This window comes from Trametes versicolor (genome assembly GCF_000271585.1).
Source record: "Trametes versicolor FP-101664 SS1 unplaced genomic scaffold TRAVEscaffold_1, whole genome shotgun sequence".
Taxonomy (NCBI): Eukaryota; Fungi; Basidiomycota; class Agaricomycetes; order Polyporales; family Polyporaceae; genus Trametes; species Trametes versicolor.
The window spans coordinates 3,092,654-3,106,898 of NW_007360321.1; the positions used below are offsets into that span (position 1 = coordinate 3,092,654).

The window sequence follows — 14,245 nt, forward strand, 5'->3', positions numbered from 1 at the left end:
GCGCACAACTGGAAATTCGGGGGCTGCATATCAGACGATTGAGGCGTAGCTGGATGTAAGGGGTGGTGCTTACTGGGCTACACGCCATCTGTCGGCTCGTCAGCCCATAATCGAATGGTCAGGTCCTTTTCCATAGCGGCAGAAGCCATGAGACGCTAAGTAGGGTTCGACTGCATCATGGCTCAGTGAGCTGTTTCGCAACACCTCAGCTAACAAGTATGCTCATAGCAACGGAAATGATAGCATCTGTAACCATATGAGCGAAGAGCACACTTCCGTGAAAAGCGGACGCACCTCGATGTCCGTCCAGGACTTGTACAATCTCGCGTGTTTGCAAATACCATAAGTACGCCTCGATGTCTTCGCTTCCGCTCACGATATGCTTTCGTCCCGGAGCGAAGTCTGCGAATATGCAGAATGTCCGATTTGGGTGTCCCGCGTAGGTTTTTACACCTTTCGAGGTCTACGTGTTCCACAGCCGGATGGTGGAATCCTGCGTGCTCGCAAGGATGAACTTCGAATTCGGCGTGAATTTGAAATGTGAGCTATGACATGTTAAGCTTACTCCTGCATTACGCAGTGAACACACTCACCAGATGGGATTGTCGTCGCCTGCAAGGGTTTTCAGACATTGCCCCGATTCGGTGCCACAGCAACTTGAAGTTGGCAAGTCACAACGTGCGCACAGTACAGGAGCAACTATGGCAGTTTATGATTCATCAAGGAGTGACTAGACAGGAGCATATGTAATGATCAGAGAAATGCGTGGTGGGCAAACAGTGAATCGGCGTGACACTACGTAGTACGATACACATGCGGGAGGCATAACGGCAGGAAGTTGCGGCGGGAGACGGGATCCGAGTTGTGGTGGATGGACGGTAAGGTAGGCTGGAAAAATGAGCAGGCGGCGAGTGTAAGGTGAGAGAGTAAGCGTGGTGATATACTAAGAGATGGATATGATAAATAAATGCGTGCGGGAGCGCGGCATGTAAGGGCAAGTAGTACTAGTATGACACGGAAGGACCAATGGCGCCGGAACGAATCCCCAACCAAGTAATTCCTCGAACACGGATGATATGATAGAAACAGACCGCAACCCTCCTCTCTCTACTTCATCTTCCGCAGCGCGCGTATCACGTCGTGCATGTCGAGCTCCTTCTCCTTGCCCGATCGACGGCCGTCAAAGAACCCGAACGGACGCTTTGCGCTCTCCGATGACACCTCGACCGTCGTCGAGAACGCGCGGTTGTGCATCTGCTGTTGCGTGAGCACCTCCGGCTGGCTATTCGACCGGCTGCGCTCCCCAGACTGCAGCGGGGGCTGCGTCTGCGGGCGCCGTGGCCCACGCGACACACTCTGGCTCCGCGCGCCCGAGCTCATTGTGCGCTTGCGTTCGCGCGGCACGTCCCCTATCGGGACGGATGGGGTCCCCACGATGCCTGCGCTCGTGACCGGACGAGTAGAGCGGCGCGACGACGCTCGCAAGGAGGCCGGCGGGTGTGTAGACCCAACTGGCGACGTGGGGGATGGGATCGAGTCGTCCGACTCAGATCTCCTGAACTCGCGAAACGCCGTAGGCGGGGAAAGAGCTGTCGGGGAGGTGGGCTCCACGGCGCTGGTGGGAGGGGGTACGCTGCCAGGGCGGAGCATGCCGGCAATGTCGTTCAGACCGACACCGAAGAAGCGCGAGAGCTTCGCGGCACGAATGCGGCGGACGCGGAAGTGCGGGTCGGAAGGGTACATGGTGGTTGGCGACTCCGGAGGGACGGACGGGGACATGACAGGCGGCGACGTCGGCGCGGAGACTGGGGAGGTAGCGGAGCCCCACATGAACAGAGATTGAGTAGCCGGGGGACTGGCCTGGAAGGACTTGCGAACGGGAGAAGGGAGCGGGCTGTGATCCTGGGCGGACGGTGCTTGCGATGCAGGAGCGGAGATCGTTGATGCGACGGAGAGCGACTGTCTACTTAACGAAGCGAGTGTGGCGACAGAGAGCGGGGACGAGGGGCAGACCTCGACCACTGTGCGTTGTGAAGGGGCTAGTCGAGGGGTAGACAGAGGCGCCCCTTGTGCCTCTTCAGGCCTAGAATGGGGCGATTGTGGCTGAGATGGCGGCACCGAGGCTGGATCGGCAAATATAAGCGGCGAGAGGTTGTCTCCCGACGAGACGGTACTGAGCGAGTGGCGCGTGTGATGCGTCTCGGGCACGGAGAGCGTGCTGACTGGTAGGGAGACGGTGGTTGCGTGCGAGTCGCTCCTGCGGTGGGTCATGCCCGCAGCCGCAGATATACCGCTGGTGGCGTCCGCAGGAATGTTTGTGATCTGGAAGAGGGAGGGCGGGGGCTCGTTTCCGAACACCTAAAATCACGGGACAGCATCAGCAATGGACGAGTGGAAAGCGATGGATGGGTGCAGGCCTGAGGCGGCGACGAGCCTGCAACCCTAACTGCGCGGTGAAACATGACGCACCTGCAGCATCTTGCGGGCCCGGCGCAGGTTCAGCGCACGCTGCCTTTCCCGTGCGCGCGACCCCGGGAAGTCATCATCTGAGTCCGAATCCAGGTCCGAGTCCACTGCGACATCAGGCGCTGCCACATGAGGAGAGCTCTCTTCTGGCTCTGCGTCATCGGACCTGAAGGCCTGCGGCACCCACTTCCCGATACCTTTCCAGCCGTGCTTGCTCTTGGAAAGCATGGTGCTGTAATCCTCTGTATCCGACAGCGATGGAGAGGGAATTGGCGGCGCCGGCACCCGAATGAAGGCGCGCAGGTCAAGACTGAGACGGCGCTTGAGGTCTCGCTTGCCGTCCCTGGATGGACGACTGGATAACGTACGTCGAGGTGGCTGGCGGATTGTCAACGAGGCCTCTGTGAGCGTCATGACGGGCGGCGATGACATCGGAGTACGCGGTGGGGGAGGTGAAGCCGCCCGCATGAGCACTTCCGGCGGGATATTGTCTCCCAGTTGACGCGCGAGCTTCGCGGCACGCGCGCGCAACACTTGTTCAGGACTCCGCTGCGAAGGGAAGATGGACGACGCCACCGAGCCACGTCTCGATGAGACAGTCGAGCTGCGTTTCGAATGCGCCCTCTCGGAGGCGTACTCGCCTTCCGGCGCCACTGGTGAGACAGGTGACGGCGGAATGGGATTCAGCTCGGGCCAGGAAAAGCTGACGGGCGATATAGGCGAGGCGTGTACCGTGAGAGCAGCAGGTGGAATTGTTAGGGAGGGACGCATGGAGGCTAAGGAACGTGCACGGTGGATCGCGCTCTGCTGAGCGTGTCTGTTGTGGCCCACTGTGGCGCTGCGTTTCAGCGAGCCCTGATGGTCGATGCCTGGTGGCGGCGTCTTCACGGGTGACGAAGACGCAGAGGTCGACGCAGAAGTGAGAGAAGGTTCCTCCAGTACGCCTAGGAAACGGAAGTCCGGGGTAGCCGGGGACGGGCTACTGACGGTCACTGGGATGGGCACCTCTCCTAGTATCCGGCTGAGCTTCCGGGTCTTGCGGAGGAGCTTCATTTTCTCGCTCGGGTCAAGCCCGTCCTCGCTCAAGGGAATGGGGAGCACGGGCTGCTCCTGCTTGAGATGAGACGGGGCGGGAAGTGGCGGACCGCGGGCGGAGAGGAACGAGGCACGTGAAGGAGACGATATGTACGACTGCAGGGACCAGTCTGAGCGCGCCGCCGGGTAGTCCCTGGAGGAGGGAGGGCCGTTGGAGATAGATCGAGAGAGGGGCGGGATGTAGAGGTTGAGAGAGAACGCTTTACTGCGGTTATTCGTGGACGAGGCCATCGCTGGCGCGTGACAGGAAGGCGTGCTGAGAGAAACAGGGTATAGGCGTGGCGTTGATGCAGGCGGAGACTGATGGGCAGATGAGACGTCGGAGGCGCGTCAACTGGCTGTACAGATGCAAAGACAGCAATAAGAACGAGAATGCAGCGCGAGAAACGAAGGCGAGACCAGGGAAAGCACGGAGAAGTGAGAAGTGTGAAGGAGAAGCGGAGCTACCGCGCTGCCTGGGAGCGGGCAGGGGAGGAAGGGCGGTCGGGAGGGGAGGGGGAGTGGTTAAGAACATGGTCGCCGCGACCGGGGGAGCGGACGGCAAGACGCGTCCTACGGCAAATCCAGCCTGGATACGCGATCCTACTCGCCCAGCCGGATATGGCAGCACACCCCCGCCACAGGAACTGCCCGCTGATCCCATCGTCTTCTTCATCCTTCTCGCGCGCCTTCGCAAGCCTTTCCCCCGCCCATCCCCCTGACCCCGCCCAAATTTAGGTTGCCCCGCCCGGTGCCTATTGGCTCTCCTCCAACGCTAGAACACCGGGTCCGGTTCGGGCTCTCCCCGCAACCAGAAAACGCCGTAGCCAGTCACCGTTAGCCATCCGCGATACGCACGGGCTCTTCTGTATATCAATGACAAAAAACATACGGCTGCAAGCCACGAGCACAGCAGATAATATTCGTCGATGTTGCGTTAGGCAGAAGTCAGTCAGATGCTGAAAAACAACAGAACTTGGGTAGCCTCGTCCCTAATATCCGTTTCGGCGTTGACAAATTGAGGCTTGTTCCGGAACACAGGCAACCACTCCGTTCAACGCCTATGGCAAATCGTTTTGCGCTCATAACTTCGAAAACATATCTTGGAGCCAACGTTCGAGGTACCCCGGCCGTGTGAGCGCCGGGAGTTGCATAGCGCTAAACCCACGGATCCTCGGGATCAGGACCTCGACCTACTCTAAAGGCCTCGAAATTCCTGCTGACAGCACTGTGCCTGACAGAGTATTACTGTGGGCGTACCTTGACCTTGCTCTACCGCGGCAGAGTTACCTGTGGGTCAGAAGGAATGAACTTTCGACACGCTCGAACTCCGGGTACCGTTTGAACTTTGAATTCTATGTCGGTGATAGTACCAATGAGAAAAACAGACGACATGCAAGCTAATGCAACAGTGAACGACAGACGATGAACGCGACCTCCTCCAGCCGGTATGTATGTATATGCAACGAGAAATGCGACGAGAATGAGTGCAATGCGTGTCCACAACGCCAAACCAAAATCAAAACGCCAAACCACCCGGGTCCCCGTTCCGCTTCCGATATGTCCACCAATCCTACAAGTCGAACATGGCCACCGTCGCGCTCGGCTGCTGCTCGTACGGGCTCCCGCTGCCGCGTTGCCGAGCCGCGGGACTCGTCGGCGTCGTCGACGTCCCCGACTCCTCCGCGACGACGTCCGGGGCCTCCCCGGGCCCCGCTCCGCGCGCCTGCTGCTTCTGCCCAAACAGGACCGAGATCCGGAGGTCCGACGGGAGCTTCACGAGCGACACCCGCTTCGCCGCGCGCGTCTTGTGCCACTCCTCCGCCTGCTCCTCCGGCATCTCCGGCGCGGTGTAGAACTTCTCGTGCGCGCCCCCGCCCCCGTCCGTGCTCGTCGTGCTCTCGAGCGAGTCCTGCGCGGTAAGGGGCGTCGCACGCGGCCGCGGCCGTTCTGGTGACTCCGGGAACGGGAACGACCCGTCCGACGTCGCGGAGCTCCCGACGCCCGCAGGCGAGTCGAACGTGCGCGGGGACTCGAACGCCACGGTCGCGCTGCGTTGCCTGGAATGCCACCCGCTCGACCGCGCCGAGTGGAACGAGTCTGCGATAGATGACTCTTGGCCATGCGAGTGCGCGGACGCGTGCCCGGTCCTTGGGATCGCCATCGGGGCCGACGCTGGCGCAGGCTCAGTCTGGTCGACGTAGACCGACAGCGTCATAGCCTGTGGACGCAGAGCATCGCGCTCGATGCGCTGTCGCAGCGCGTCTTTCGCAACCTCCGCCTCCCGTTCGACCTCCGCCTCTCGCTCGGCTTCCTGGTCAGCTTGTCGCTGACTTGCGAGCTTCTGCGTCGCAGCCTGCATCGCGATGCGCTTTGTGCGCTCCCAGTCGCGCTCCTCCGCCGCGAGGTCCGCCGCAAGCACGTCGCGGTAACAAACGAGCTTCTCAATGTCAAGGCGCACCTGCATCACGCGCTTCGCCACGTTCGTCACCGCGCCCTGCAGCCGGTCGCGCGTCGCGCGCTGAAAGGGCGTGAGCACCGCGAGATTGCGCACGAAGCGCATGTCCGTGTCGAGCTGCGTGCGGGCGAGCGCAATCTTCGCGTTCAGCTCCGCCACCTTCGTCCTGATGATCGCAGGCCGTGACGACATCCGCGTCTTCGGCTCGCCGCTCGTACGTCCGCCCGGTTGTGGGGAGCCTAGCGTGGACTCCAGGCTGTACGCGCGCTTGCGCCCGCCGAAACGGATGCTCGTGTCGTCAGACAGGTGCAGAGGGCCGGCGGCGAGCTCCGTCTTGACCTCGTCGAAGGTCGCCTTGAACAGACGCGACGAGTTCTCGTACGGAGGCGTGGTCGGATCGGACCCCATCGAGCCCACCGAGCCCACCGAACCCCCGCGCGCCCGCAACCCTTCCGGGGGCGGGGAAGGCAATGTCGGGTCGGACTCGGCAGCAGCTCGTGAGACAATATCGAGGTCCTCCGACGACCTGCCATTCCAAGTGCGGATGATTGGCGAGGGCGCCGACCCCAAGTTGTGTTTCAGGTCCTTGAGATGCGAGGCCGCAGCAGCGATACCCGTGAGCTCGATGTCCCTGCCCGACAGACCCAGCGCCCGCATGCGCACGCCGGCAGTCTTGAACGCGCTGGCGTAATTGATACGCGCGATCCACTCGTTCATCTCCTTTTCATCTTGCGATTGAAGGAGGAACTGGCGGCCGTCCGGCATGACGAGGCGCAGCGTGTTCGGGTACTGTGGCGGTCCTCGTCAATTGGACCAAGACAATAGCGATACGGGCGCACACACCTTCGTGTAAGACTTGTCGAAGACCGCGATAGCGTCGCGCACAGAAAGCATCTCATCGGGCTGAGGTAAGGACGTCTGCTGAAGGACAACCTGCCCGTCGGACTGCCCGAGCTGCGTTTGAAGACCGTTTGCCCAAGTAGAGTCCCGAAAGAACAACAACTGAGAGCCGGTCAGGAGAACACACCACTCCCGCCACTTGCGTGTCATGGCGCGTCGGCCGCCCTCGACGATGTCCTCCTTCCGGAGCATGAGTCCCACCTTCGTCACCTTGATGACCCATACGCCGCCTCCGCTGGGGGTGAGCACAGGCATAGAGCCGAGTGAGCTTTGGAACATCGGACCCGGCCCACCCGTCACGCTAAGGCTGAACCAGGGCGAAGCGTGGTATCGATTTTCGATCGCGGCCACCTCCACAACGCTAGCGAGGGCGAAGGCACGCTGCAGTTCGTCTTCATCCCACGGACCTGCGGTTCCCTGATAGAAGTACGGGCTCTCTGGGGGTATATGCGAATGAACGTCTATCCGGAGGTCGTCGAGGAGATTCTGTTCGAGGGGATATGTTAGTCATGACGATTACGGGGCTGTGGACCGAAGTTATACTTACCCTAGTGATGAGGTAGTAAGGATCAATCCTGTTGTTTTTTCCGAGCAGGGCTGAACCTGAGCCGCTGTTTAGGCCGCCGGGGGAAGGCGCCCCGATGGTGGACATCCTGCGGGACACCGCTTCAGGCACCAGGCCGCGCTGACCGTTGACATCCAAAGGATCCTCGATGAAAATGAAGGGCGCGAAGACGATATTATCGTAAAAGCACTGAAAGCAGATGAGGCGTCTATCACGCTTAGATGGAGGTGGAACACTGACATCGAGAACCTCAGGAGCTACGCCGGGGAGACGAGTATTCTTGATGTAGTCCGGCTTCGTCATCTTGCGCTTATTAGACTTGTTAAAGGCGTCGGTGTGTAACATAATTAGACTGAATGCTAGGATATACGGATGGTCTGCGTAACATGAAATCAGAGCTTGCGTATAACACGATCGGAGAGGGGAACTGACCGTCTGATGAGAATAAGTTAGGATTACACTGAACGTAACGTGCAGCAAAGGCCTCCATAACACGGTCAATTTGCTGCGTCTCGCGGGGTAGACCAACGTCCATGAGCAGCTTCCGCAACGCAACATCGAGCGGGTCCCCCACGAAGTTGAAACGCTCAATGTATACACGAAGCGCGCGAGCATGGAATGCATCGGAGCTGAATTCAAATCAGTTCCAATCATTGTTAAGAAGCCATTCGTACAGGCACAAACCTTGAAGCCAGTATAGAGGCCACCTCCGTCTTGCTCACCGCCTCAACGAGGCGCTGCAGGTAGACTTCTGGAGACTCCTCATCCGACCGCGGCTTCGGAATCTCTACAGAGGGCTTCGAGAGAGATGGGCGGGAGGACCCAAGGCTAGAGGGAGGTGTTGTGGCTGCCTGCCCTTCTAGGACATTCGGAGAACTGGCTGAGGTAGGAGTGTTACTAGACGAGGAACCGAAGAGGTTGACTGATAAGCGATGCAGAAGTGGCGGGTTCGTTTGGGCGCGGGGGCGGTTCTCTTGCTGTGGGGTCGGGAACTGTGGAGGGGTCGGACGCTCTGAGGGGGTGGGGAGGGGCGAAGCGGGGGGCGAGGAGCTAAAAGGACGCGAATCGGAGAAGAAAGACAGTCGAGGGCTTCCAGGGGTGTCTGCGGTCTGTGGTCGATGGGAAGCACGTCGGCGCCGCGCAGGTTGCGAGATAGGAGCCTTCGGGACATCTGGGATAGCTTCCTCTTCCTTGCGAGTTTGTGAGGACTTGCGCAGTCGCTCAGAATGTCGACGCTGTAGCTCCGGAGGCGGTACTGGCGGCACCAAGCCTGGCGAGGGTACAGGAGTATTGACGTAGAAGGGGGAGACCGGCGGAAATGCGGGGAGCGTAGGCTGTGGTATGGGCGAAGATGGAGCTGGTGCGGTATCCGGACGAGAGTTGACCCTTCTACGAGACCAGAAGGAGCTCTTGCGCGATATTGGCCTAGGTTCAGCAGCGTCAAGGTCAACATCGGTCTCCCGTTGCTTGCCCTTATTATCCGAGGACATAAGCGCGAGAGGGCCGAGAGAAAGCCCTCTAGCCCTTCTGCGGTCTCTCGCAGCTGCAGGGGAGTCAACAGGAGAGGCCTCACGCTCCTTCTGGAAGCTTTTCGCGTGCCGAATAGTGGGGTTGGGACGCCGGAGTTCAGAGGTACTGGGAGCGTGTGGTTGAAGGAACATGACGCTGTTGACTTCCGAAGATGACGTCGAGGCGGAAACAGAAGGTGCCCCGAGAGGAAGACCAATCCCCAGGGCGGCACGAGCGAGCGCGAGAGTCGGCTGAGCAGGACTGGAGGAATCACCAGGAGCGTACGAGGAGCGAGCTGTAGCAGGCTGCACTGAGGACGCACGGGACGAAGAATCCGAAAGACCAGCCGATCGGGAGCTATCATTTCGCCTGATAGTCCGCGTCGTGTCGTCGCCTTCGTCCGCCTGGGGCGGGTCAGGAGACAGACGGGAAGGGGGCGTGAGGTTTTCCGGGCTTAGGCTGGGGGTAGGAGGGAGCTCCTTGTCCCGCAAGAGCACGCTTGCGTGGGTCAATGCACGGTCGTGCGGCGCGCTGATGACCCCGAGCTCGTCTGTGGACAGCGAGGCGGGACCTTTCGGTGCGACTGCGGGGGAATATGCCGGAGTCCCGCGCCGTCTCCATAGCGGTAGAGAAAAGAAATGCGTCGTTGTTTGCGTGGTGGTGACGATGTGGGTGGTCGTGGTCGTGGTTGTCGCGGCGAGAAGGGCGGGGTCGGGGTTGTCCTGAGAGTACGGCGGGGGCGGAGGCACGGCTGCGGGTGCGGGGTCTTGATTGCGGGGGGACCGTGAAGGCGACCCCTTGCCCGCGAGGCCAAAGAGGGCGACCATGCGGCAGCCGCTGTGGATGTCGAGGGCAGGGGAACTACGGCGGATCGTTGACGGGCTCCAGGGCTGCGGCGGGATGGTCGAGGACGAGGACGGGGGTGTCGAGAACGAGTCGAACCGTGCCGGACTGAAGGCGGGCGCACGCAATGGGCGGGGGGAGCGTGCTGCCTCTTTGGGAACGGGTCACGTGTATCTGTAGGGCGCGCTCAGTAAGCGCCGAGAAGGAGCGGGCGCGGTGGGTGGGGAGTTTGGAGGAGACGCGGGAGGTCAGGGCAGCGTCGCAGACTGGATTGAGCACACCCTTTGCCTTTCTCTCTTCTGCGCGCGTACCGAGTCCCCGGGCGATGGCTGCAGGCTAGCGGTGCGCCCTGCCCTACTCAGCATCCTCCGGCCCAGGTCCCCTGGACCCCAGTGCCTGCGTTCCATCTCCTCCCCCTGCTCCTCTTCTTCCAGACCTCCTGCGATCAGCCATTCAATCGGAGGCCGCACCAGCCATCGTACGCTCGGTCTGCCAACCTAAAAGACCCATGTTCTCATCCACCTCTCCGCTAGATCCCATCCTGCTCCCCCTACCCATCGTATGTCACACCCCGTCAGTCCTCGACTCTGTCCAGCCCATCACCGCCCCTCCAGCCGACGCATGGCCGAGGGAAACTCCCAGATCGTACTCGAGGTCACCCAGGTGTGGCGGGGGAAAGACTCCGAGGGAAAGGACCTCCCCCTCCACTGGGCGCTCACATTCAAGACCGCCGGCACCGACGACCGCCCTATAGGCAACTGCTACAACGCCGCCGGCAACATCGACACCTACTGCTACGAGGCCGAGCGCGACATCGTGCTCCGGAACGACAACTGGCGTGGCTCGCTCCCCGTCGGCCGCATCCCCGCGGAGTCCCTACACAAATTCGAGCGCATCCTCTCCCAGATACCCATCACCCGCCACGACCCCTCCTGGAATTGTCAAAACTGGGTATGGGCCAGTCTACGCGAGCTGCGGCACGCCGGATTCTCCATCGAGCCTGTCCTCACCTGGTCACGTCTTCGAGACGGCATGTTCGACCTGTTAGAGGCATGGGAGTGCGGCGACATCTGAGCTGTGCGCGTTCGTGGTCACGACGTCGATCGTCTGTCCCTTTCTTTTCTGCTGCTTTCCCGGGTTTACAGTTTGTGAGTGCCGCCCTATCCGGAATATTTACGTGGGTTCACGACGCTGCCGCAGTTTTTGGTCTCCCGTTGTCTCGCTGCGAGTCACCGGACGCGACACCGACATGGGTAACGGTTGTAATGTATGGGAGGGCACGTCTTCACGCGATTGGAGGATGTGGGGGCCGGTGTATATCAGTGAGCCCCGCGCAAGGGCCGAGTGTATCATACTCTGCTGAACACGATAGAAAGCGATACAGAAAGAACAGGCACAGCACAGATCGAGAGAGCTCAAGCCTTCGCTCTCCGCTTCTTCTCTTTCTCGATCGTCCGCTTCTTCTGTTCCAGGTCTTGTCGCTGTGAGAACAGTCAGGATCACGCCAAACACCAGGAAATGCCGAGGGACACTGACCTCCTCTGCGCGCTTCTTCTGCCCGTACTTCATGCGCTCGTACAGCTTCCGCTGCTTGTTGCTCATCATCATCTTGTTCATGTTCTGCTCCCCAGCCTCCTCCTGCGACGCATCTCCCTTCTTCACCTTCTTCTGGGCCTTCTTGGCCTCTTTTTCGAAGGTGCCAAAGTCGATGCCTGCAGCCTCCGCCGCCAATTCCGCTGCACGAAGCGCTGCGGCGTCCTCCGCGGTGGCTACTGCCTTGAGCGCGGACTTTGCAGGACGCGCCTCTTCCTCCTCGCTGTCCTCGGCGCCAACTTCCGCATCATCCTCGCCCTCGACCTCCTCGTCCATCTCCTCGTCCTCCGCAGCGCCAGTAAGGCCCGCTGTCGGATCGTACGCCTCCGCGTGCTCGCCGAACGGACTCAGATGCGGCGGCAGCGTCTTGCCCTGCGCATACAGATCCTCGAGTAGAATCCTGCCCGCGTTGATGCAGTCGACGACCCACTGCGGCTGCACGTACTTGCGCCGCCGCCTCCGCTCCTTCTCCGCCTCGGTCTCGTTCGCACGCTGGACGAGCGGCCGGTCGATGATCACATGCGTGATCGACTCGTCGTCCTCCTCGAACGGCGAGCCGCTGCCGGAGGAAGCGGGCCACCCGATGCGTCCGCCGGACGCGCGCACGAGGAACTCGAAGATCGGCCGCGACGTCTCGCGCGAGAGCCAGAAGGTATAGGGGGCGAAAAGTTTTGCGGAGGTGGACTGCGGGAGGGTGGAGAGCGTCTTGAGCGTGGGGAGGGTTGCGGTGGTGAATGCGGGGGCGGAGGGCGCGTCTTCGGGGTCTTCCTCGGTGTTGTCCTCGACGAACTCCTCGTCGTCCTCGTTCGCGGGAGCGTCCGCGGTGGACATCTCGACGTCTGCGTCACCGGAGCCGGATGCAGCTATGCTTTTGATTGTCTGCCGCACATCTTTGCTAGAGATGCGCTTGCCGTCGACTTCGACGACCTTCGACTTAGCGGCAGCCGGAGCCGGGCGGGCGGCCTTCGCCTCCTCGAGGCTGAAAGCCCCGACACCAGCAGCACCCTCATCCTTCTTCGCGTCAAGGGGAGGGGGGTAGACGAGGCCAGCGTCCGTGTAAATCTTGAAGAACACAAAGCCCAAGAGCGTCTGGTACAGCTCGAGGAAAGTCAGCATAACACGGACATCGACGTCCGTGGGGATCTGCGCGGGTTGTGAGAGGTCATTGGAAACATGGGTAGAATAAATGACGTACAGTTTGCGTGAACTGGTACGGAACCAACCAGGTGACTGTCTGGTCAAATACCTCCGCCTGATAGTACACTCCCTTTATCGAAAGGAAAGTTTTCCGGAGAGCGTGTGTATGCATAACGTACAACTGCCACTCCGCCGCTAGGCGTGCGCAGTTCTCGATGAGGGAGGGGGAGACCTTAGAGTCGGAGGGGAGGGAAGCAAAGAGGAAGATCATGCAGAGCGCATCGTCGATGTCCCGGACAGCATCGACAAATGTGGGGTACCTGGCGAAGATGCAGCCGTTCAGATGTCTCTCAGAGAAAATGCGGCACCACGGGACTCACCTCTCCTTGATGATATGGTCAAGACGGTATACCGACTTGTTTTCCTCCAGACTCTTCGCGCTGCTCCATTCTCCTCTCCCAAGCGCACGAGAGAGCTTTTTCGCAAAAGCCTTGTGCTCCCGCAGCTTCCGCAAGACAGGCTCGTGCGCAAGGTATGCGATATCTTTCGCATAGTAGAAGTTCGTGGGCGCGGACGAGCCCTTGTTCGCCTTCTTGCGGCTCCGGGGCTCACGAGGGAAGATACCTTACGGACGAGGTTGTGTTAGTACAAGGCCAGAAGGGAAGGCCGATGTTTAGACGTACCCTTCAAGATACATAACCTCCTGAAGTCCGCGAGAGAGCATTGCAGCTTCTTCACCGCTGCTGAGCGGGTCACGTATGCTTTGGCAGCACCGGCCTTTCCTCTCTGCTTGATACGGCCCATATTTCTGGAGTTTTAGTAGGATAGGAGGGAGGATGGAGAGTGGAGAGTGTAGGGAGAACGGATGGGAGAGAGCGAAGGAAAGCGCTCCGGCGTCCAATCAGGAACCGGCACTCCAAACTTTTCGACCCATCTTGGGCGCCTGTCTGAGGCGCGCGCGCGATCTTGGTTTGGTCGAGCTCGCTGCGTGCGCAAGGCTGCTCATCTCCTCCGCCGCCCACCATGAGGTACGCGTCCGCGCTCTCCCTGATGTTCTTCCGCATTTGCTCACCACGCGTTGCAGTCAATACGTGCACGTCCCCAAATCCGAGCTCGACGAGGCGCAGCTGCGTGCGCTCGAGGAGCACGAGATTAGCCAGGGCCCCTTGTCGGTCCTCCAGCAGGCCGTTAGGAATCACACGCAAGTCCTCATCTCCCTGCGAAACAACAAAAAGCTGCTAGCACGCGTGAAGGCGTTTGACAGACACAGCAACATGGTGCGTTCCGCCTCTTGTATGATTCGTACCGGTTTACCTTACGCGTTTATCACGTAGGTGTTGGAGAACGTAAAAGAGGTGTGTAGTATCTGCTCTCAGCAGAAAGTTCGCCAGCTCATTGTGTGATCGCAGATGTGGACAGAGATGCCCAAGGGAAAGAACAAGAAGGCAGTGAACAAGGACAGGTTCATCAGCAAGATGTTCTTGCGGTGGGTGCCCATATTGACTCAATCTCGCCTGTATACTTATCACAGACATCTTATAGCGGTGACTCGGTCATTCTTGGTGAGTACTAGTAAGATTCACCTGCCTGCGTCTACTAATGCAGCTACTAGTTCTGCGCAACACTGCGTAAACTCGCTCAGTCTCTTTGTCTCAGCAACCGGACCTTCATGTCGGTCATGCTCTGTGGAATCGTTCTGT

At 60.1% G+C, this 14,245-nt stretch overlaps 5 protein-coding genes across 5 annotated transcripts; 2 read left to right on the forward strand and 3 right to left on the reverse strand.

Moving 5' to 3' along the window:
• Positions 1-765: 765 nt before the first annotated feature.
• On the reverse strand, positions 766-3,792 carry TRAVEDRAFT_62215 (uncharacterized protein; the record flags this gene model as incomplete). The annotated part of the gene is made up of 2 exons (XM_008034282.1): positions 766-2,358; positions 2,470-3,792. The coding sequence occupies 2 exons, from the start codon at positions 3,790-3,792 to the stop codon at positions 1,108-1,110; spliced, it is 2,574 nt and encodes an 857-aa protein (XP_008032473.1). The 3' UTR covers positions 766-1,107.
• A 1,321-nt stretch (positions 3,793-5,113) lies between these two features.
• On the reverse strand, positions 5,114-8,386 carry TRAVEDRAFT_109486 (uncharacterized protein; the record flags this gene model as incomplete). The annotated part of the gene is made up of 7 exons (XM_008034886.1): positions 5,114-5,805; positions 5,875-6,787; positions 6,842-7,384; positions 7,446-7,652; positions 7,704-7,840; positions 7,896-8,092; positions 8,148-8,386. Coding segments are annotated over 7 exons (2,928 nt in total), but the record flags the coding sequence as incomplete, so codon positions are not given.
• A 2,050-nt stretch (positions 8,387-10,436) lies between these two features.
• Positions 10,437-10,889, forward strand: TRAVEDRAFT_110559 (uncharacterized protein; the record flags this gene model as incomplete). The annotated part of the gene is made up of 1 exon (XM_008034887.1): positions 10,437-10,889. The coding sequence occupies one exon, from the start codon at positions 10,437-10,439 to the stop codon at positions 10,887-10,889; it is 453 nt and encodes a 150-aa protein (XP_008033078.1).
• A 99-nt stretch (positions 10,890-10,988) lies between these two features.
• On the reverse strand, positions 10,989-13,349 carry TRAVEDRAFT_111106 (mRNA-binding ribosome synthesis protein NOP7; the record flags this gene model as incomplete). Its single annotated transcript, XM_008034888.1, has 4 exons — positions 10,989-12,551; positions 12,604-12,865; positions 12,926-13,169; positions 13,229-13,349. The coding sequence occupies 4 exons, from the start codon at positions 13,347-13,349 to the stop codon at positions 10,989-10,991; spliced, it is 2,190 nt and encodes a 729-aa protein (XP_008033079.1).
• A 219-nt stretch (positions 13,350-13,568) lies between these two features.
• On the forward strand, positions 13,569-14,238 carry TRAVEDRAFT_55600 (Sm-like ribonucleoprotein; the record flags this gene model as incomplete). Its single annotated transcript, XM_008034205.1, has 6 exons — positions 13,569-13,573; positions 13,630-13,822; positions 13,880-13,900; positions 13,955-14,031; positions 14,088-14,107; positions 14,158-14,238. 6 exons carry the CDS (start codon positions 13,569-13,571, stop codon positions 14,175-14,177), a joined length of 336 nt encoding a protein of 111 aa, XP_008032396.1. The 3' UTR covers positions 14,178-14,238.
• Between the last annotated feature and the right edge of the window lie 7 nt (positions 14,239-14,245).